This window comes from Lemur catta, chromosome 19, assembly GCF_020740605.2.
Source record: "Lemur catta isolate mLemCat1 chromosome 19, mLemCat1.pri, whole genome shotgun sequence".
NCBI classification, from domain to species: domain Eukaryota; kingdom Metazoa; phylum Chordata; class Mammalia; order Primates; family Lemuridae; genus Lemur; species Lemur catta.
The window spans coordinates 4114824-4135616 of NC_059146.1; the positions used below are offsets into that span (position 1 = coordinate 4114824).

At 46.2% G+C, this 20793-nt stretch overlaps 1 protein-coding gene across 2 annotated transcripts; it reads right to left on the reverse strand.

Moving 5' to 3' along the window:
• Positions 1–2100: 2100 nt before the first annotated feature.
• On the reverse strand, positions 2101–16351 carry OCIAD2 (OCIA domain containing 2). 2 transcript variants are annotated; one of them, XM_045532988.1, is made up of 7 exons: positions 16193–16351; positions 13552–13679; positions 8972–9068; positions 7390–7443; positions 5046–5093; positions 3953–4070; positions 2101–2282 (listed from the first exon to the last, which is right to left on the reverse strand). In XM_045532988.1, exons 2-7 carry the CDS (start codon positions 13615–13617, stop codon positions 2201–2203), a joined length of 465 nt encoding a protein of 154 aa, XP_045388944.1. In that variant the 5' UTR covers positions 13618–13679; positions 16193–16351; the 3' UTR covers positions 2101–2200. The 2 variants fall into 2 exon arrangements, with proteins under 2 accessions (XP_045388944.1, XP_045388942.1); XM_045532986.1 differs by lacking the exon at positions 16193–16351 and adding an exon at positions 16009–16112.
• Between the last annotated feature and the right edge of the window lie 4442 nt (positions 16352–20793).

The following is a 20793-nucleotide window of genomic DNA, read 5'->3' on the forward strand; positions in this document are numbered from 1 at the left end:
TCATCTATATATGAGTATTTAATCATGATATGGTAAATGTGATTTCATGTAGATAAATTGATATAAAGTGCAGTTAGCCTTTTAAAAAGTGATGATGTTAAGAAAATTTGCAGATTTAAAGCACTAGAAATTTGGTATACAGTTGGCCCTTCATGGCTCCCACGTGTGGATTCAACCAATCAACTTCAAAGAATGTGGATGTTTGCCTCTACTGAATGCCAAAAAGGTTGGGGACCGCTGCTTTCTGCACAAGACTGCCTATCAAAAGGTGGCAACAGAGACTCCCCACCTTCAGTGAATAACTTTCAGGGAGAGCAGAAAGCTTAAGCAATAAACCCAGTTTGACTGAGGAGAACTATGAAGATGTCAGCAATAGAAACAATGCTCCTTTCAACAGTAATAAATGCATATGTTCCCAGCAACCCAAGACAGATGTCAACATTGACTCGCTGTGCTCAGCAATGTGAAAATGTTCTGGTCCCTGGGAAATCATTCTCTGGGATGCAGGAAATAAACGCACCCAATTCTGAATTTTTGCCAATAGCTAACTGAGATAAAAAAAAAAAAGTCACCAATTTACTAGTTGTCAGAGCCAAGAGTTAAACTGCATCCAAGAAGCTAGGATATTGGCTTTGCATTCTGATTTATAGAAATAGAACTTTAGTGGCAGAAAAAACAGGATATGTAATATAAGAAGAGGCTTCGTCAAAATCACTCTTTCATACACTTAATGTTCATGTAAGAATGAAAACTTCCAAATATTTCTGATACTTAACATATTTCATGTCAAATATTAACTTTTAGTGAGGTTTCCCTTTTCACCTCCATGGTACAGGCTTCAAAATGTATTAAGTATATTAAGTAAAACACAAATGTGGACACACACCCCCTTTATATATAAATGGTGACATATATAAACCATTCTCCTGAGAAGATGCAAAGATGCAAGAGACGTTTTTGTGTAGGGTTCAGACAACCTGCCAGGAAACAAGAGGTTCCCAAATGGAAGGGTGTTTTTTTTTTTTTTTTTTTCATGCAACAAACCTGGCAAGAGAATAGGAGTCGGATAGTTGGAGTTGCATTGGCTGCATCTGAACTCCCTAAAGTTCTAAGAGTTTCTCATTCTATGAACAATTCTCCCAGTGTTTCCTCCCATAAGTAAGCTGCTCCTTGGGAGAAGGAGGGACAGTTTGGGAAGTTGTGTTTATTCTTTCAGGTCATTGGTAGTATATGAAGAACCCCATTATATGCACTAGTAGTATAGAAAGAACCCCATTCTTGTGAGCATGTACCCACTGGCTAAGCAGGTAACCTAAAGGTGATGGGCATTTCCAAAACTCCACCATACTGATGAGCCATAAAGTCACCTAGAGCAGCAGTCCCCAACCTTTATTGGCACCAAGGACCCGTTTCATGGAAGACAATGTTTTCCATGGATGAGGGAGTGGGGGGAGGCGGAGCTCTGGCGGTGATGTGAGCAACGGAGCAGCTCTAAACACAGAGGACGCTTCGCTGGCTCCCCACCCCCTTCCTAAGTTTCATGGGAGACAATTTTTCCACGGGGGTGGGGGCGGTAGGATGGGGGGCCCCCGGAGCTCTGCAGCCAGGTCCCTAACAGGCCACAGACCAGGGGTTGGGGACTGCAGACCTGGAGCACCGAAAGGACAGGTGATTCATACTGTGACCCTTTCCAGTGAAATATTTTTCACTGAGTTAAAAATCTCGGCCCCTACATTTGAGGAAGCACTTTTACCTATGAGATGCAGTCTTGCCCTGTATTTCTGTCTCCATACACATTCATTTTCTTTGGGTCATGACTTCCTAACTTCCTTAACATCTATTCCTGTCCTCTATCAGAGAACTTAAAACCCCTGGGGGGGGGCGGGAGGGGGGAAGGAGAGTAAAGAATGAATAGCAGCTGATTAGAGAAGACTCTAAATTCGTTCACTTAGCTGTAAGCAAGGAAGGGTGAAACATCATTGCTTTTTCACGTGTAAGGGCTCCCAACCTGTACTTAAAAGAGCAGAAAACATGGAACATTCAATTCAATCGACAGCCTTCCACAGAAAGCATTTCCATACAGTGAGAGAATCACAATGGTTTTGTTCCACTAGGAGTATTTTATTTTAAAGTACACTTAAAATTTTAAATGTGTACAAACCAGAAGTTTAAAAACCTTCAAAAGCCACAGGCACAGAGTTTAGGAAGCTGAAGGCTGTGAATCCTGCTTCTCACTTAATCCGTGCTTTATTTTGCATTCCTCGCAGGTCAGCAGGCAATGCCTAGAAGAGAAGCAAAAACAGTGGTTTGTGCTTTGACACTGGAAGCTCCAGTCTTAACACAGTATCATTTAGAGACATTTTCTAGGCTCAAGTTCAATGTCCTAATTTTTTCAGAAATAATAGTTATTTCTTGGTTTAAGACCCTCAGAATTTCATCCAATAACGGGCAGTCACGGTGGCTCACACCTGTAATCACAGCACTTTGGGAAGCTGAGACAGGAGGATGGCTGGAGGCCAGGAGTTCAAGCCCAGACTGAGCAACATAGCAAGACCCCATCACTACAAAAAATAAAAATAAAAATACCCAGGTGTGGTGGTGTGCACCTGTAACAGCTCCTAGGGAGGCTGAGGCAGGAGGATTGCTTGAGCCTAAGACTTTGAGGTTGCTGTGAGCTATGATTGTGCCACTGCACTCTAGCCTGGGCAACAGAGCAAGACCCTGTCTCAGAAAAACAAACAAAAAGCCAATAACGATCTTTATGTTGAAACAGACGGTTGTATTTGTGGTCAGGGTCACACAGGGGTTGAACATCTTGAACATCTCTCCTTTGCCTTTTGCTACGTTCCCTGCACAGGCCAGAACCACGTGGCCGGCTGCTCCTCAGCAAGCTCAGGCTGACGCACAGCTGCGCAGGGATGGACAGAAGGTGGTGGTGTCTGTAAATATGGACTTAACGACTCTCTTACCGGCCCTGCTGCTGTGGGGGGAAGAGTAAGGGCGTGGGAACACGGGAGCTGAGGCGAGAGACCCCTTTTGCTGACCGCCAACCACGGAACCTTCAGAAAGTCCCTGCACCCCGCTGGGCCTCAGGCAGCTCATTGGGAAGAGACAACGTTTAAGGCCCCATCCACCCCTACAGGACTAGGGAACGTGGCTTTCCCAGGTCACACAAGTAGAAAAAAGAACTCGGGTGCTCTGACTTCGAGTCCAATTTGTGTTCACCATCCTGTGCTGCTTCTCAAATAGAATCCGACGTGCCAAGTGAGGGGGCTTTAGAGAAATGTGTTCCCAACACTAGTCCCGCCGTACCACAGTCGAAATCACTGATATTTACTCAGCACTCACTGAGGGTCAGGAAAAATCGTTTCTATTCCTTGCAAATCCCATGGAAGCTATTCTGATCACCGTTTTATACAGATGAAAAAACTGAAGATCAGGGAGTTTAAGAAACTTGTCCAAGGCCACACAGCTTAGTAAGCAGTAGAACTGATTTTCAACTCAAATACTGTAACAGCAGTGGTTGTGTCATTAACTCCAAAATCTTACTGCCTATACCTCCTATGGAGAATCACTATATATACAGTTACTGTTAATGACATATTAAGGGCTCTGAGAAGCCCTGCAGTGAAGAGGCTTGTTTAAATTTTGTGTATCCCCATGACAGCAGAAGCCATATCTGCTCCTTAAGGTATTCTTTAAAGACTTGCACGATGCCTTGAACACAGTGAGAATTCGTTAAATATTTATTGAGCAAATTAAATAGGTAACTAAGTTAAATAACAAATAATTATTATTGAAGTTAGATAGCAACAACTTGAAACTTGAGGGTTAAAAACTTTTTTTAACATGAACTTAAAAATGTGTTTAATATTACAAATAATGAGCAATCTTTCATTTAATCTCTAATAATTATCTTCCTTACAATCCCTTGAGCAAACCGATCACAAACCTGTTATGCTGTGGGCCGAAGCCAGCCCCACGGAGCTGATCTTCGAAGTGGTGGAATTTACGCTGGCAAACTCCTATGTACGACACCTTCCCAAGGCCAAATCCCAAGATACCAGCAACTGTAAACGCAGGTTAGGAAACACAGATAATTTAAAGGTTCAGAATCTTTTCCATTAATTATCTTCTAGAACTTTCTTTATTAACACTTAATTTTTATATTAAAAGTACCATGATAAATCAATGAACAAAAATTCTGACAGTGAAGCCTCTACGAAAGAGCAGGATTGAAAACCGGAGGCTTTCTGATCTCCCCATCCTTGAACGGGCGGTAGGAGGGCCAGGGGAGTCACGGGGCTGTCCCAGAGACAGCAGCGGGTGAGTGGCCCAGCTGTCAACCATGGCTGAGACCACCAGGGGAGGTTAAGGTGGGGCCTGGGCTGTGGCTATGGGGAGCCTCCAAATCACTGGGCAGAAAAGCCCCTCAATTTTCTTTACGGCCTTGGAATAGTGGAGACTGCAGTCCACCTTGCCGTAGGAGAGAGGTCCCCAGGGAGAGGGACCCTCCTATGGAAGAGATCTCGAAACTCTTCCTCCTGCTGGGAACGAGGTTTCAGACCGTAAACCGGAATGCATCCTCTTGGCATATCAAAGGTCTGTGTATACCAGTGAAAGATGATGAAGCCCCAAGTTTGCGGTTAGTTTATTATTAGAAATTCCCTGATTTTAAAAAATCATTCATGTTTATGTCTATTATAGAAAATATTTTGAAAAGACCGGCCAGACCAGAAGAAGAAGATAAAAATCTCTAACAGTTCTATCATTCAGGGGCTCTGCTCTTGACAACCTTGTTATATATCCTGCCAGTTCCTCTTGGTCCCTGCTTTAAAGAGCCCTGGGTGAGAAGTCCCTTCTGCTAAGCTGTACGTCAGAAAGTGTTCAATGAATCAAGACATACAAAGTGGCAGAAGATGGAGACTGATTTTTCACAGTCAGTACAGGCAATTGGTTTAAGCTGGACATTCATATCTCCAGTTGCTACAAATATCTTTTTTTTTTTTCAAAATGAATCTGCTTTTTTAATTTCTATGACTTACGTGCAACTTTAGGCAATGATCCAAACCTAGGATTAGCTGCTAAGTAACCTATGGAGTAATACATAAAAACATTATTATTTCATTTCGTAACTTATTTAAACTTATAAAGTACAAGGAAATCTTCAAAATTTAAGATACATGATTTCTTAAACATATACATATTCTGAATCCAAAGAGATGATCTTAAAATAAACATATACATATTCTGAATCCAAAGAGATGATCTTAAAAGAGTCATGATTCAATTCTTGGTTGAATTTCATTCCCATTTGCCTTACTAGCCATTTTAGGCAAATAGCAAATATTAGCTCTAATGTATAGAAAAAGAAAATGAAACAGACGATTCAAGACTGATTTAGAGATACCAAGCAAAGGTGGAGCTGACAACCGAGTTCAAAGACATTAGTCACCACTCATCCCTCTCTCCTCTTTAAGTATAATAACTCAACAACGAAAGTTTCAAGTTAGAGATTTACAGTATATATCATGATTTGAAATGAAAACATTACAACTTGTGGTAGGCAGAATAATGGCCTCTTAAAGATGTCCGCATCCTAATTCCTGGACAATGTGAATATATTATGTCACATAAAGGGGAGTTAAAGTAGAAAATGGAATTAAGGTTGCTAATTGGATAATTTTAAAATAGGGAAAGTGTCTCGGATGATCCAGGTGGGCCTGATGTAATCACAATCCTTGAGTGTGGAGAGGGAATTAGAGACTAGGGAGAGGCGCATGAGAAGCACCTGTCTCAATGTCGCTAACTCTGAAGACAGAGGAAGGGGCCAGGGAAGGTGGGTGCCCTCTAGAAGTTGGAAAGGGAGAGCAAGTCCGAGAGGATTTAGAAGAAACGCAGCCAGGCTGATGCTTTGATTTTAAGCTCAGTGAGACCCATTTCAGACTTCTGGCTCCAGAATTCTAAGATAATAAATTTGCGTTGTTTTAAGCCACTATGTTTGTAGCAATTGGTTACAGCAGCTTTAGATAATGAATATAGAACCCTGAAAAAAATACATCTGCACAGATGCAAGAGATGGTAGATGTCTTAGTCCGTTTTCTGCTGCTATACCAGAATACCACAGACTGCGTCGTTTATAAAGAACAGATGTTCTTTGCCTCGCCATTCTGGAGGCTGGGAAGTACAAGAGCATGGTGCTGGCATCTGGCATGGATCACCCCATGGCACCCCGGCACAAGACAGAGAGCAAGAGAGGGAGGGGCCGAACTCGTCCTTCTATCAGGAACCCACTCCCGTGATAATGTCATTAATCCATCTTCCCTGACGTTTACTGCATGCAAATGTTTCTCTTATCAGTAGAATCCTGAGGATTGAGCGTTCAATAAAATAGGCTTAAACAGGCTAAGGTGGCTGCTTGTTACCTGGGGACTGAGCAACGTCTGTGGGTTCTCTGGTCAGGTGGAGAAAGGAAGAAAGAAGAGGCTGAGGAAGGAAGAACAGAGAGGAAAACAGGAAACTCTAGCAGGTAGGCAGGTCTATGTGGAGAGATGCAAGGCGGGTGCTCGTCCTAAGGGTCCCTTGTATGAAGCATACAGGCTGCCCTTCCTCAGGCAGCCTCTTGCCAGGACAGATGGCTTGGTGGATACAGCTTGGGGCAGATGTCAGCCCCCCTCACCTCCTGCCTGGAGCAGTGAACAGTCTGTCTAACCACATGCAGAGGGGCCTGCAGACACAGGGCTCCAGTGCTGTATTAGTTTTCTGTGACTGCTATAAAAAATGATCACAAACTTAGTGGCATAAAAACAACACAAACTGATTATCTTATAGTTCTTGAGGTCAGGAGTCCAGAATAGATCTCACTGGGTGAAACCCACTATTTTAACTGCATTCCTTAAATGGCCGCATTCCTTTCTGGAGGTCTAGTGTTTCTTGCCTTTCCAACGTCTAGAGACCGCTCGCATCCCTTAGCTCACGGCCCCTTCTCCATCTTCAAAGCCAGCAAGGTTGAGCTGAGTCCTCACACCGCCACCTCTCTCATTCCGTCTCCTGGTCCCGTCTTTCACTTTTAAGAGTCCTATCTTTGATTACACTGGGCCCACCTGGGTCACCTAGCACACTCTCCGTGCTTTCAAGGCCAGCTGATTAACAACCTTAATTCCATCTGCAACTTTAATTTCCCTTTGCCAAGCAACCTAATATATTCACCCATTCTGGGGATTAGGGCCTCTTCTGGGGAGGCAGAAACGTAGGCTGAAAATAGGCAAAAGCGTGCATAAACAAATCCTTCACCAAAAAAATAAATGCTAAGTGCCAAAAAGCTGCCAGGAGGGTTACAGAAAACTGGGCTCTGTGAAGTTAAATCATTTAACAAATATTGAATCTTACCTTGGTAGACTAGTCCCTGGGTGACGAGCATGCTTACAAGCGAAGCTGGCAGAGCTGCAAAAAAAGCCACCCTTCAATATCGGCATTTTAAAACTGGGCACCTCACCTAGAAGTCAGGGATAATTACTCTGAGCTTGTTTTTCTCTCACCTTCCTTGGCAGTGAGTTTTTATTCATTTGTTACTTTACTTATTCAACAAATATTTATTAAGTACAGCATGGATACTTTTCTTGGGATCTGCCCCGGTCACTCAACCTGATACACAGCATTACTATGACCAAGTCTAAACCCCATCCTCCTCCACCCCGACATCCACGTGTGCTGAATGCTAACATGCACGGGATTCTAATAGTTACACACAGCACAGGCATCTTGGTGTATTTACACAATTAGATAAGAATTTGGGAGTTGCCTTTAGCTATGCTTATATTTTGAAATTTTCAATCCTACTTTTATTTATTTATTTATTTATTTATTTATTTATTTATTTATTTATTTATTTGAGACAGAGTCTCCCTCTGTTGCCCGGGCTAGAGTGCTGTGGCATCAGCCTAGCTCACAGCAACCTCAAACTCCTGGGCTTAAGAGAACTTACTATCCTACTGCCTCAGCCTCCCGAGTAGCTGGGACTACAGGCATGCATCACCATGCCCAGCTAATTTTTTCTATATATGTTTTTAGTTGGCCAGATAATTTCTTTCTATTTTTAGTAGAGACGGGGTCTCACTCTTGCTCAGGCTGGTCTCGAACTCCTGACCTTGAGCGATCCACCCACCTCGGCCTCCCAGAGTGCTAGGATTACAGGCGTGAGCCACCGCGCCCGGTCAACAATCAGTAATTCTATAGTGCATAATGAACACCAATAGTTACTTCTAAAACAGGTGATACTGAATTTGAATGACTTAAGAAATCAAAATGAGTATTTCAAAGTATAAAATATCCTTACATCAGCAATATTGCAAAATATTGGGACTAAATCTATAGGCTCTATTATGCCATTTTCAAATGATGAGTCATGAATTTTTTTAATTGTAAGGGACCTTAACACACAGAAAGAGGAAGGGACTCAGCAGAAAAGGTTATTTCAGGGACAGTGTACGAGAAATATTTATGGAACACTGCCGTTTTTCATTCATTGAACAAATATCTAGTAGGTATTTTCTATGTGTCAGGCACTGCGCTAGGCTCTGGGATAAAGTTCCAGATGAATCTGACATTATTTATGAACTCTATGAAGTGTATAGCCTAGTGGATTTTTGGAAGTTCTACTCTTTGGGAGTCAAGAAATCCTAAATAATACTCTCAGCACCCGTTCTTGGTCACATAAAGGAAAGAGTTATAGGTGCCTCACTTGTTGCCAAGTGAGATAAAATGCTCCTTAATCGGTTATTATCTCTGCCCTGAAAAAGGTCTTAACATGGATTTAAACTCTAAACATCCTCAATCATCAATGTTCTTCAGGGATTTATGCAAAGTCCCTGCTTTTAAAAAAAAAAAATCATCCCCACAATTCTAATATGACAATTAGGCACTTTATTGCAGCAAGTATAGCGTCAACTAAGATTAAGAGGGGTGCAATTACCTCTCTTCCAGAAACTTTCTTCTTGACATTCTCGCATGATCTTTCCAATCTCTCCTCTGTGAATGTGCAGTTTCGATTTGGGGCAAAACAGCAGGCTCTGTGAGGAAGTTACACGGTGAGTTAGCTGAGGTCACCAGAAAAGCATCCGCTTTGTGTTCTCTGGAGGAGGAGGAGGAGGTCCCCTCACTTGTCACCCCAGGCGGGCATTCTGTGCCAGGGGCCAGCCCACAGCAATGAGCAGTTGATGGGATGAATCGCTTTCCAGCCGGGAATGCTGGTGGATTTAGGCAAGGAGAGAATCCCAGCTGGAGGGTCGGAGTGATTCACCCATTAGTGTGCCCGGAGCGGGTGTCTGGCCAGGCTGATGGACTACAGAGGCCACGGTTCCTTTCTCACCTCCGTGCTTCTGACCATGTGCTTCACTGTGTCTGGAATGCTAGTCACTCCCTTCCTACCTGGGCTTAAGATCCAACTCAATGTTGCCTCCTGGGTGGAGAGAGAAATTCCCCCTACAGCACAATATTTAAGACATCAGGCATCACACTCAAAGCATGGTAATAAAAGTTTTCCATTTCTATGTGTTTCTGCATGCATTTTTAGACTGTGATCTCACCAAGGGACTGCTTACTATTATTCTGTAATACATAGTTTAGTTTCAATCTTGACAGGCTTTCTTTTACATATTTATAAGTGTTATGCACATAATTTCTGATGCAACTATGAACATGGTTGACAATTATTTTTACTAGTTGTACAGTATTTTATTATCATGTTGATATGCTATAATCTGGACCAACTCCCATCTTTCATGATCCCTCCTCCTTTGTAGGTAGGTGTGTCTGTATTATTCACTCATCTCATTTACCTTCCACTCTCATTCCTCTCTGCCCATCACAACCACGCTGGGTGTCTACTGTGGATCTTGTGTTTCTATGCATCCTTGCAAAATGCTCACTGTTTTTGGGTGCATACATTGTTTTTATGTAAATGGTGCTGTTTTATATATTTATTTTATTCTTTTTTTTTTTTTTTTTTTTTGAGACAGAGTCTTGCTGTGTTGCCCGGGCTAGAGTGAGTGCCGTGGCATCAGCCTAGCTCACAGCAACCTCAAACTCCTGGGCTCAAGCGATCCTCCTGCCTCAGCCTCCTGAGTAGCTGGGACTACAGGCACGCACCACCACGCCCAGCTAATTTTTTCTCTATATGTTTTTAGTTGGCCAGATAATTTCTTTCTATTTTTAGTAGAGACGGGGTCTTGCTCTTGCTCAGGCTCCTGACCTCGAGCGATCCACCCGCCTTGGCCTCCCAGAGTGCTAGGATTACAGGTGTGAGCCACTGCGCCCGGCCCTTATTTTATTCTTAAAATATTTTCAACTCAGCTCTATGCTTCTAAGATCCATCCACACTGCCAGTCCACTGCTTCTACCTGCTGCATAATTCTCCACGGTGCCTCAGTCCACATCGTTCCCCTACAGACCCGTGTGAGAGCATTTTTCAGGTGTGTCTCTAGAAGTCAAATTTACGGCCTGAATATTGTCAGTGTGACAAGTCTTGCTAGACTGCTGTCCTCAGTGGCTGCACCAGTCTCCACTCCCACCGGCAGGGCCTGAATGTTCCTTTGTGGCTACAAGTTATGAGCAGAGAAGATTCCAAGCAAGTTAAAGAAAAGATTTTGTAACACTGGAATTTTCCAGTTTTCTAAGCTAATAGGTATGAGGTAATATTTTGTTGTCTGGTTTGCATTTCTTTGATAGCTAATGTGTTTGAGTATCTCTGCATGTGCTTCAGCCAGACAGCCTTTCTCCTGCAGTGTTGAGGCAATCCCTGCAACTGGATCTGGGTTGGAATCTTCTTTTTTTTTTTTTTTTTTGAGACAGTCTCACTCTGTTGCCCGGGCTAGAGTGAGTGCCGTGGCGTCAGCCCAGCTCACAGCAACCTCAAACTCCTGGGCTCAAGCGATCCTCCTGCCTCAGCTTTCCAAGTAGCTGGGACTACAGGCATGTGCCAGCATGCCCGGCTAATTTTTCTATATATATTTTTAGCTGTCCAGATAATTTCTTTCTATTTTTAGTAGAGACAGGATCTCACTCTTGCTCAGGCTGGTCTCAAACTCCTGAGTTCAAACAATCCACCTGCCTCGGCCTCCCAGAGTGCTAGGATTACAGGCGTGAGCCACTGCGCCCGGCCGGAATCTTTTGTTATATATTGGGTCATTCAATATTTCGTGGTAAAATACATATAACATAATATTTATCATTTTGATCATTTTAAAGCATAGAATTCAGAAGCATTGAGTACATCCACAGTGTTGGGTAACCATTGCCACTACCTAGTTCCAGAACTTTTTCATCAGCCCAAAAAGAAAGCCCAACCCACTAAGCAGTCTCTCCTCATTCCCTCCTCCCTCTGGCCCCCTGGAAACCACTAATCTTTCTGTCTCTATGGATCTGCCTAGTCTGGATATTTCATATAAGTGGAATCATACGATGTGTGACATTTTGTGGCTGGCTTCTTTCCCTTTGCATAATGTTTTCAAGGGTCACCCATGTGGTAGCATATATTAGTGTTTCATTCCTTTTAATGTCTCAATAACATTCCATCGCATGGATATACCACATTTTGTTAATCCATTCACCTACTGGTGGATATTTTTGGGTTGTTTCCACCTTTTGGCTATTGGGAATAGAGCTGTTATGAACATTCTTGCACAAGTTTTTGTTTGAACACCTGTTTTTAATTCTGCTGGGCCTTATGGTAATTCTATGTTTAACTAATTGCCAAACTATTTCTCACAAAGTGGGCACCATTTTACAACCTCACCAGTAATACACGAGGGTTTCAATTTCTCCACATCCTTGCTAACATTTGTTATTTTCTTTTTTCTTTTTTTTTAATTATGGCCATCCTAGTGGGTATGAAGTGGGTATCTCGTGGTGGTTTTGACCCATATGTCCCTAATGACTGCTAACATCGAACATCTTTCCATTTACTTGTCGGCCATGGGTATAGCTTCTTTGAAGAGGTACTATTCAAGACCTTTGCCCATTTTTAACTGAGTTGTTTGTCTTTTTGTTGTTGAGTTGTAAAGGTTCTTTACATATTCTGGATCCTAGACCCTTATCAGATACATATAATTTGCAAATAACTTCCCCAATTCTGTAGCGGTTCCTTCAATTTTGAAAAAGTAAACTTTATCTAATTTGTTTCTTATTACAAAAGTCATACTTGTATTTCCTTGTTTGTGCATTATTTAGGCAGGCCCTTTGCCATTTATTTGTCAGAATTTTAGTGTTTTTCTTTTTGAGTACAGCTCTTCAGCTTTTGGAGTTTACTTTTCCCTTGCTGATTTTCTACCGTTCTTTTTCAGACTCTTTGTTTGTAGTAGATGTCGACTGGATGATGACCACCATTTCTTGAGCACGTTCCATGGGCTGGGCACTGTGCCAAGCTTTACACGCATGATATCAATGAACAGGGTGGAGTAAACCTGCAGCACCTGTGCCCGTGGAGCTCTACAAGCCACACAAGCAGGCAACCTCCCTTTTCTCTTTGTAACTCCCCAGGGCAGGGAGCAAAAGCTCAGTGATTCACAGGGTGAGTCATAGCAGCAGCAGAAGGAGCTGTTTTCACTCTTCACTTCCTTTAGTTCCTTAGCACAGGCGTGTTCCTCAGCAAGCATGCCTCAAATGCCCACTGCTGACATTTGCTCTTGCTCCTGGCTGTGGCTGTCACAGAATATGGAAGACGCCCACCCCCCACCCCCCGCCCCCCATATACATACATATTTACACAACCAACTATCACAGTTGCTGGGAGTCCTGCAATCAAGATTAAAGATCCAGCAGAGTCTCCCAAAAGCAGCTCTAGTGATCCTTTTCTTATAGCCATAAATGTTTGATGGCCCTCCGTTTCACAGACACAACTCGGGTGTCCAAATTCTTCTCCTTGTGACTTGATATCATTCGTCTGTTTGCCTCCCCTAAACTTTGCTCCTTAACCATTACCTCCTCCACGCACTCTTTCTTAGCTGGAACATGAACTCCACTTACCCATCAAACACTTTCTCTTGTCTTCATTTACATGTTCCTGAAACACATAATATTCATGCCTAACAAGCTGAAATATTGTGTCAACGTGAACACGTGCGTTCTCAATCTGGTGGCCAACTAGTAATTAGGGACTCTGCTATCCTGAACAGGAACATCTGTCAGCAGCATGGGATTAGTATAATCACCCCCGGTAACAAAAATGTAAAAATAAACAAAATGGATCATTCTGCTAGATTCAATTAAGAGTTTTGCTCTGTGACAGGAAACCACTTTAGTCGCTGACAGTTTACATAAGAGTTACTTAGGCTGGATTTTAAACAGGAAAGAGTAAAGGATTTTGTAAATAAAATTTTTAAAAATACTTCTTTTCAAGGCAGCCAAAAAGACACCTTCCTTCCCCACTCCATTTTCCTACCCAGCAAAGGGACAGACTGAAAAGTGTAAGTAAGACGGCTGGTCAAGGACGAGGTTTAACGAAAGTCCCGTTTGATGCTTCTCTTCGGATGGCAGGCCCCCCAGTTACAAACATACCTGTTTGCTTGGAGGTGGCAAATGGGGACCTTTATCTTGGTTTTCAAGAGTGGACATTGAAGCCATGACGACTTTGTGCTTGTTCTTCTTCTAGTTCAGTGTACTCTGCTGACTCCTGGACCCAGTGTCTAAGGAAAGTAGAGATAATCACTACGCCAGGACGGAATGTTTACACCAAACTTAAAAACACCCTCAGTGTCAACTGCACTTCTTTGGAAAACTTATTTTCATTTTGTCATTAGTCCATCTGCAAACTCGATTTCTAATGCTCCTCTTCTACCAGCACACGCACATTAACTCCCTAAGGGGGACAGATCAGATTTAGAGTCAAGTGAAATGTCACACTGTGCACAGTGAAATGTTTCATTGTCTATAAATTGTGTCCTTAAAAAAAAAGTCGCAATTCATTCCAAGACCATTAACTACACAAATCCTTACTGAGTACCTATTATGAGCCAGGCCAGAGGGTACGAAGCAGGATAAGACAAAATCACTGCTGAAAGAACTCTCAGTTGAAAAGGGAAGACAGATTAGTCAAGAGTTGCACAACATGGAAAGGGTTCCCTGCTAGAGGTACGTTCAGGGTGCTAAGGGAGGAGAGGAAGAAAGGTCCATTCCATCTAGTCAGGTCACCAAAAGGACTAAGAGTCCAGAGCTTTCCATGGGATCTGTAGAGGGTGGGTGGACTGCAAGGGCAGGAGGACCAGGGCGGAAGGTAATGCAATAGTCCAGGCAAGGAGCTACAGAGACCTGAACAAAGACCCTCGTGGGAAGGACAGAGATGATAAATTCAGGATTGGAAATGTTGGATTTGGTGCCTGTGGAGGCAAACAGTGGAATTAGCCAGTACAGATGAGAATATGTGAGGATTCGGGTCTGGAGTTCCAGATCAGGGGCAGGCTGGAAAGATGAATTGGGGAGTTGCTATCATAGAGATGAGAGTTAAATCAGGAAATGTGAATAAATTTGTTTCATAACAATGTTGGAGAATGTGAACATTGAGCCCAGGGGAATATCAACAACAGAAGGAGAAACAAAACAGGCTAAACAAATGACTGAGAGGAAACACTTGATACAGAGGACAGAAGGAAGTGAATCATTAGTGGTGTCACATGGCCCAGAAAAGTGGACCCTGGATTTGGCAATGATGGACGTACTCCAAGTGGATTCTGAGCCTCCTCCTATCCTCCCACCCACAATGGCCGCTGCATCCAGCAGCCCTAGACTCCACGACTATCACCGATTTCTCTGCAAAATGAGCATCTTGTGGAACACAATTCTGTTTCCCACATTAGTTACTAAACTGCCAGGCATATGAGCCAAGGGGACCCCTGTTTCCACCACGTTTCACCTTAGCTGCCTAATGTAATTGCAGAGGCAGCATGGTGCCCTGCAGTGGAAAGTGCTGCAGTCAGAAAAAACAGAGTTCAAATCCCGACTTGACTCCTTACTAATCCTGTGCTTTGGTGCAAATGACTTGATGTATCTGTGCCTTGGTTTTCTCACCTGTTAAGTGTGTGTAACGGACACAGGAATCTTGAGGGGCTGTTGCAAGGATGAGGGTGAGGGTGAGGGATGAGGGTGAGGGATGAGGGTGAGAGATGAGGATGAGGGTGAGGGATGAGGATGAGGGATGAGGGACGAGGGTGAGGGATGAGGATGAGGGATGAGGGTGAGGGATGAGGGTGAGGGTGAGGGATGAGGGTGAGGGATGAGGGATGAGGCCCACACAGCCTCAGCTCAGCTCCCAGCACACAACGCACGTGTGAGCAGGAAGGGGCAGCTCTCAAAGTGGCCCTGGGCACCTTATTTCCTGAGCACCCCCAGGAAGTCTCTGCTGACTTAATTATTAATAGGTTATTTGTGCTTAGTCAGGCATTAGGCCACTGCCCCAGATCAGGAAGCGAAGATAGGGCACCGCCTCCACTTTGGCGGTGAGGTTCGCTTGCACCCACTTCATCCTCAGCGCACATCGAGCAAGCCCTCGGGGGACTTGCCTTGTGGGTGCAGCGCCCCCCACCCGCGTCCGGGTCTGGTCCCTCTGCTGCTTGGGTGGAAGGAAGTGGGGACAGGGTGCGGACAGGGGGGCAGTGGGGACGAAAGTGCGCGCAGGATGGGGGGGCTTTAGGATGGGCGGGAAGGGGCGCGCGCTAGGACGGACCGCGGGAGGGGGCTTCTGGTGGGGAGGGGGGACGCCAGGAATTGCTCCCGGGAACCGGCGCCCCCCCAGCCGGAGGCAGCTTGCGCCTCGCACGGCGCCCGCTCCGCCTGGGCCGCAGGCCTCGCGGGCCCCGGGAGCCCGAGCCAGGGCAGGGCTGGAGGCGGCCACCGCCGCGCTGCGCAGTCTCCAAAGGGCTGTCCTGCCCGTGCCCGTGTCCCCAGGGCCCCGGAAGCAAAGCAGGCAGGGAGGCCACCCCCTCCCGCTGTCTCCATTCCCTTATCCGGGTCGGGGCTCACCTGGGGGGTGCTGATCGCTCCAAGGCCTCGTCCCTGGCGCCCACCGGGCCGAACTGGCTTCCCTGGACGCTGCAACCGCCTGGCTCCTCCCCGCCGCCCGCCCCTCCCCCTGTCCCCTCCCCCTGCCCCTCCCCGCCGCACCCCTCCCTCGCCTCTTTTTTACCCTCTCGCTCCGCCCGCTCACCTCGCGAAGTCAGCAACAGGTGCACCCCCAGCCCCGCCTCGCAGTCCCTTTCTCTGGGGGTGGCACCGAGAACGGCTGAACCCCTTCTAGCTCTCGCTAGGACCCCCCACCGCACCTTCCAGCCTCGTCCCGACGCCTGGTGGAGTCTACCTCCTCCAGCAAGGACAGCGGCGACAGCCACTTCCCGAACACCCTCCCTGGGCCGGGCCGGTCACGTGCAACCCCTTTTACAGCCCTTCGTGCGAGCGCCGCCGGCCTCGTCCCCAGATGCGTCAGCGGACTCGGGCCAGGCCGCGCGGGCGGGCACCCTGGAGTCGACCCAGGGCCTTGGCTGCCAGGCCTTCTCCCTCCACGGCCTCTGCCCATCCCTCCTCCCCCCACCCCCAGCCTCTGACCTCTGGGGGTGCCTCCCCCACCCACATCATCCACCCCGACCTCGGGCTCCTGGGACTCACGTGGGTGTAACGAGTTGGAGAGAGCGGGTGACCAGTTGGAGGCCCTTGTCACTTTTCACCTTCCCTGCTGTGCTAATGGGTCCCCTTTCTGCTGCTCACATCCTTAAACCCCCCCCCCCCCACCGTGGAGCCCTCCACCCGCCTGGGACCCTCTCCCCAATGCCAGTGCTGTGGCTTCTACTCGTATTCCTGCTGGTTCCTCCACCCTGGGCCAATGCAGCCTTCTTTTTCATAGCACCAGATGCTAGTTTCATTTCACAGCACTTATCACAAGTTGTTACATACTTACTAGTGTATTGATTTGATTAAAGCCTATTTATCTCCCCTGCTTCAGTGCAGTCGTCACTGGGTACAAAACACGATAGTGTCTGTTTTGCTCCCTCTGGTGCACTTAGCATCTCTGATCTAGAAAGGGCTCAGTAGATATTTGTTGAACAAACAAACGGATAAATGACCTGGCATCAAAGACTGTCCAGAAACTGTTGTTTTGGAGGGAGTGTGTTCCCTAGTAGGGTCCCCAGAGCACGTTCCTCCATGTCATTCACTGGTTCCTCACCCTGGTTCTCCAGGGAGTTTTTATTTTCTTTTCACCCCATTTTCCCCACCAAATTAAAGGGGATATAGTTCTATTGCTAATTTCACATTGGGTTATGAGAAGTCAGAAACAAGCTTCTGCCATTTTGTGGTCTGAACGGAACAGCTTTCTGGTTGGTTTTGTGATATAAATGAATAGCTCTCAGTTACGCTGAAGTCTAACTTCAACATCTTGCTGTGGTATAATTCGTGTCCCCACCCTCATCTCTACTTTCCACCAGAATGGTCCAGTTCACTTCCTTAAATAGCTAGAAGTTATCATATGTAATGTGCGTGGATTACGTCCACTTGGTATTTGTTGGGCAAATCTGATGTGTCCATATGTTGCTCTTTTGCACTTTCAGAAATAAAAGAGAAAAGACATGAGTCTTTCCCACAAAGGATTTATCACTTCCCAAAGAGCTGGAATAAAACAAAATATACTTGGCTCTAGAAGTCTCTAACACCAAACAGAGCCTTTCTTGGGCTTTGCTTCAGCATCCAGCAGGGCCTCGGGATCATGACCGCAAAGTTAATTATCACTGGCTGATGCTATGAAAAATGTGGTTGATTTAGAGCGTGCCAAACTGTTCACGGCAGGCTCCAGCTTGGACTCTTTCCGTAGCCCCGCATTGCCCTGGGGCGAGGTCCAAATTCATTAGCAGGGCCTGCTGGTTCAGCTCCTGCCTGCCTCTCCAACACATCTATGTTATCTTAGGCCCTCCATGGGCCCTGTGGAGTGACTAATATTCTCTTCTCTCTTGCTTTTGCCTGTGCCGTAGCTTCAGGAGAATCAACCTTCCTCTGCTTCTCCACCACCTCTCACTCATTTTTAAAGACTGGGCCCTGGGGTCACGTCCCCTTGGAAGCCCAGCTGGACTCAAGTTTAGTTTCCCATACGTGTTGTATGTATATGTACGTGTACTTATATATGTATCTATTATGCATGTACATAACATAATGTTCATAACTAATATGTATTAAACACTATGTACTAGGTGCTCTTCTGTCTTCTGGTCTTTTGTTACTTTATTTTTTTTTTTTAGAAATGAGATCTCCTATGTTGACCAGGCTGGAATGCAGTGGCTGTTCACAGTTGTGACGAGAGCGACCACTGCCCCTGGCTTCTCTGGTCACCTTTTAACTCCAGCCCCACAGCAGTCCCACAAGCGGTGCCATTGCTTACTCAGTCACACAGCCAGGAAGTGGCAAAAGTAGACTTTGAACCTGGGCTCCAGAGCCATGAGCTTCAGAGAAGTGCCACCTTGCTGTCCCTCTGCTGCCATGACTGTTACAGCCACTGATGTCATTCATTTGTCATCCACCCTTGACTGTGAGCTCCTTGAGGACAGGAACTGATCTTTTTCAGTAACTGGCACATTGTGTGAACTCATGAATGGCGACGGGGACGAATGATTTAATAAGGCACAATAAAAAGTGAATAAGGCGTGGTCTTTTATTCCAAGAGGCTCATCATCTTTCTTTCTCCTCCCTTCCGTCCTTCTTTCCTTTCTTAACAAACTAGTTGCAGGCCTTTTAAACAACCCTAGAAATACATACTATTATCCCAACTTTACAGGTAGGAAAAATGAGGCTCAGAAAAGTTAAGTAACATGGCCAAGGGCCTAGCTGGCAAGGGGCACAGCCAGGACCCTGACCGCTGTGGCCCGGCTCCAGAGCTCATGCTCTTAGCCTCTACGACATGCCATGTCCCCAGTAGCCTCACTGGGTAGAGGAGCACCAGACTGAGGCACAAGAAAAGACAGGCACAAGGCATGGGGGCCTGGGCAGCAGGGGACGGGGAGGGTCCCAGACAAGCAGCTGGGAGAGGCAAGAGGGGGATCTCTGCAGTGCGGCTGGCTAAAGAGCAGGCCCTAGTTGGGGAGGGTTAGGGATTGGGTTAAAAACAAAATGCAGGAGAAATCTGGATCAGGGCCACCGGGAGCCCGGCCTCACCCACCCCACCTCTTCCTGCTCTGTAAAAGGGGCTGGTTTCCCGCTGGGGGGAGGAGGCACCTGGGATTCCCAGAGATGCCAAGAGCAGCCCTCACCCTCCTGCCACCCTTGTCCTTGTCCTAGCTCTGCACTTGCCCTCTGCCTACCTCTGTGACAGGCTCTGTGAATCACAGGATCTTGTGAGTCACTCATCCCCTCTCTGAGGAATAAATAACGTCAAGTCCCACAAAATCCGAGCAACCGGGTTTAAACGAGCTGTCACACGGAGATTGAGTGCGGGTTCTGCTTTCCTTTATGAACTGGCACTGCTGTCAGGCAGGGCACGGCGCCAGCTCTCGGCTGGAGCTATTGGGCCATCGACCCAGAGCTGTGCTGCTCCAGTCTCATCTGGATTTGATGTTCAGAATGCCAGACTCTGCAAGAGGCGAAGCGGGCCCCAAAGATCGTAAGTTTGGCCCACGTGGGAAAAAGTCTGCAATATGAAGATGAGCAAGCGTCGATTTGCTCGTGTTTCCAGTCTTCCTTGAGGCCGGCCTGTCCTTCATTGCACTCGCAAATGCTGAGAAGACATGTCCCAGGACTACTTTCTATAGCCTATGACATGCAAAGCCTCTGAATGCAAGAAACAGAATCTCCTGGTGTTGTCAGTCACATCTTGTGGCAGATTTTGGGCCTCATGGCAAGTGCTATCTTCATGCCCTGGTAGCTGTCCCACGCCTCTCTCTAGAGCGGCCTCCCCACCTGGCCATGGTGAGGGTGGGAGAAAAGCGCCTTGATTTTCTGGTGAAAGTTACTCACAACAGCGTGTAAGTGCAAGTCGCAGATGTGGCTCCTTGCAGGGCACAATTCCATTTTATTTTATTTATTTTAGAGAAGGAGTCTCACTCTGTCTCCCAGGTTGGAGCGCAGTGGCATGATCATAGCGTTTTAGAAGAGAGGCTTATTAATCAAAATCTAATTGATAGACGGTTGGGGGAAGACTTCCTTTTGGAGAGGCATTTTCTAGAATACCTTCATAACTCTAGTCAGTCCTCTTTGTCTGATTCACTTGCCTCTGCATTAGTGCAGCAAGCGTCAGGTCCTGGCAGTCCGCTGGCGAAGGCTGCTGGGCCCCAGCCGTACCAGCTGCAGGTGGTTCAACTCCAGCTTCCGTCTCCATAGCCCCTCCCGGGGCATCATCACGCCGTGTCCACCCTCCCGCCACCAGCAGACACCTGTGCGCTCTGCTGTGGCAACCCCATACTTGCTCTTTGGGTCTCACTGAACATACCCACAGAGCCTAGTGATTTAGGGCACGGACCAGGGGCCAGACTGCCTGGCTCCGATTACAGCCCCACTCTGTGTATTAAGGATGGTTGGCATGGTTCCTGGCACACACGTAGGGCGCGCTGTTCAAGTGTCCATAACCACTTCCTCCAGGGAAACCCTCCCTCCCTGGCCTCTGGGGCAGGGGTCCTTCCTCTGTGCTACATTTTAATGAACTCTTCATTTGCCTCTCTTCTAGGATGTGAGATACCTGAAGGCAGGAACTGTCTTTTTCACCTTCACCTCTGTGGCTGGAAAACTGCATTGAGATACCACTTTAAGCTTTGCACACTTGCAGCAGCCTGCAGGGAA

What these genes read in the sequence shown, in the direction of transcription:
- OCIAD2 (XM_045532988.1), bottom strand. Translation starts at nt 13,617, where the DNA reads ATGGCTTCAATGTCCACTCTTGAAAACCAAGATAAAGGTCCCCATTTG. An exon ending in AGAAAGTTTCTGGAAGAGAG is followed by an intron (nt 7,444 to 8,971) that starts GTAATTGCACCC and finishes CTTTTTTTGCAG; the next exon opens with CTCTGCCAGCTTCGCTTGTA. An exon ending in TTCGGCCCACAGCATAACAG is followed by an intron (nt 2,283 to 3,952) that starts GTTTGTGATCGG and finishes CTTCTCTTCTAG; the next exon opens with GCATTGCCTGCTGACCTGCG.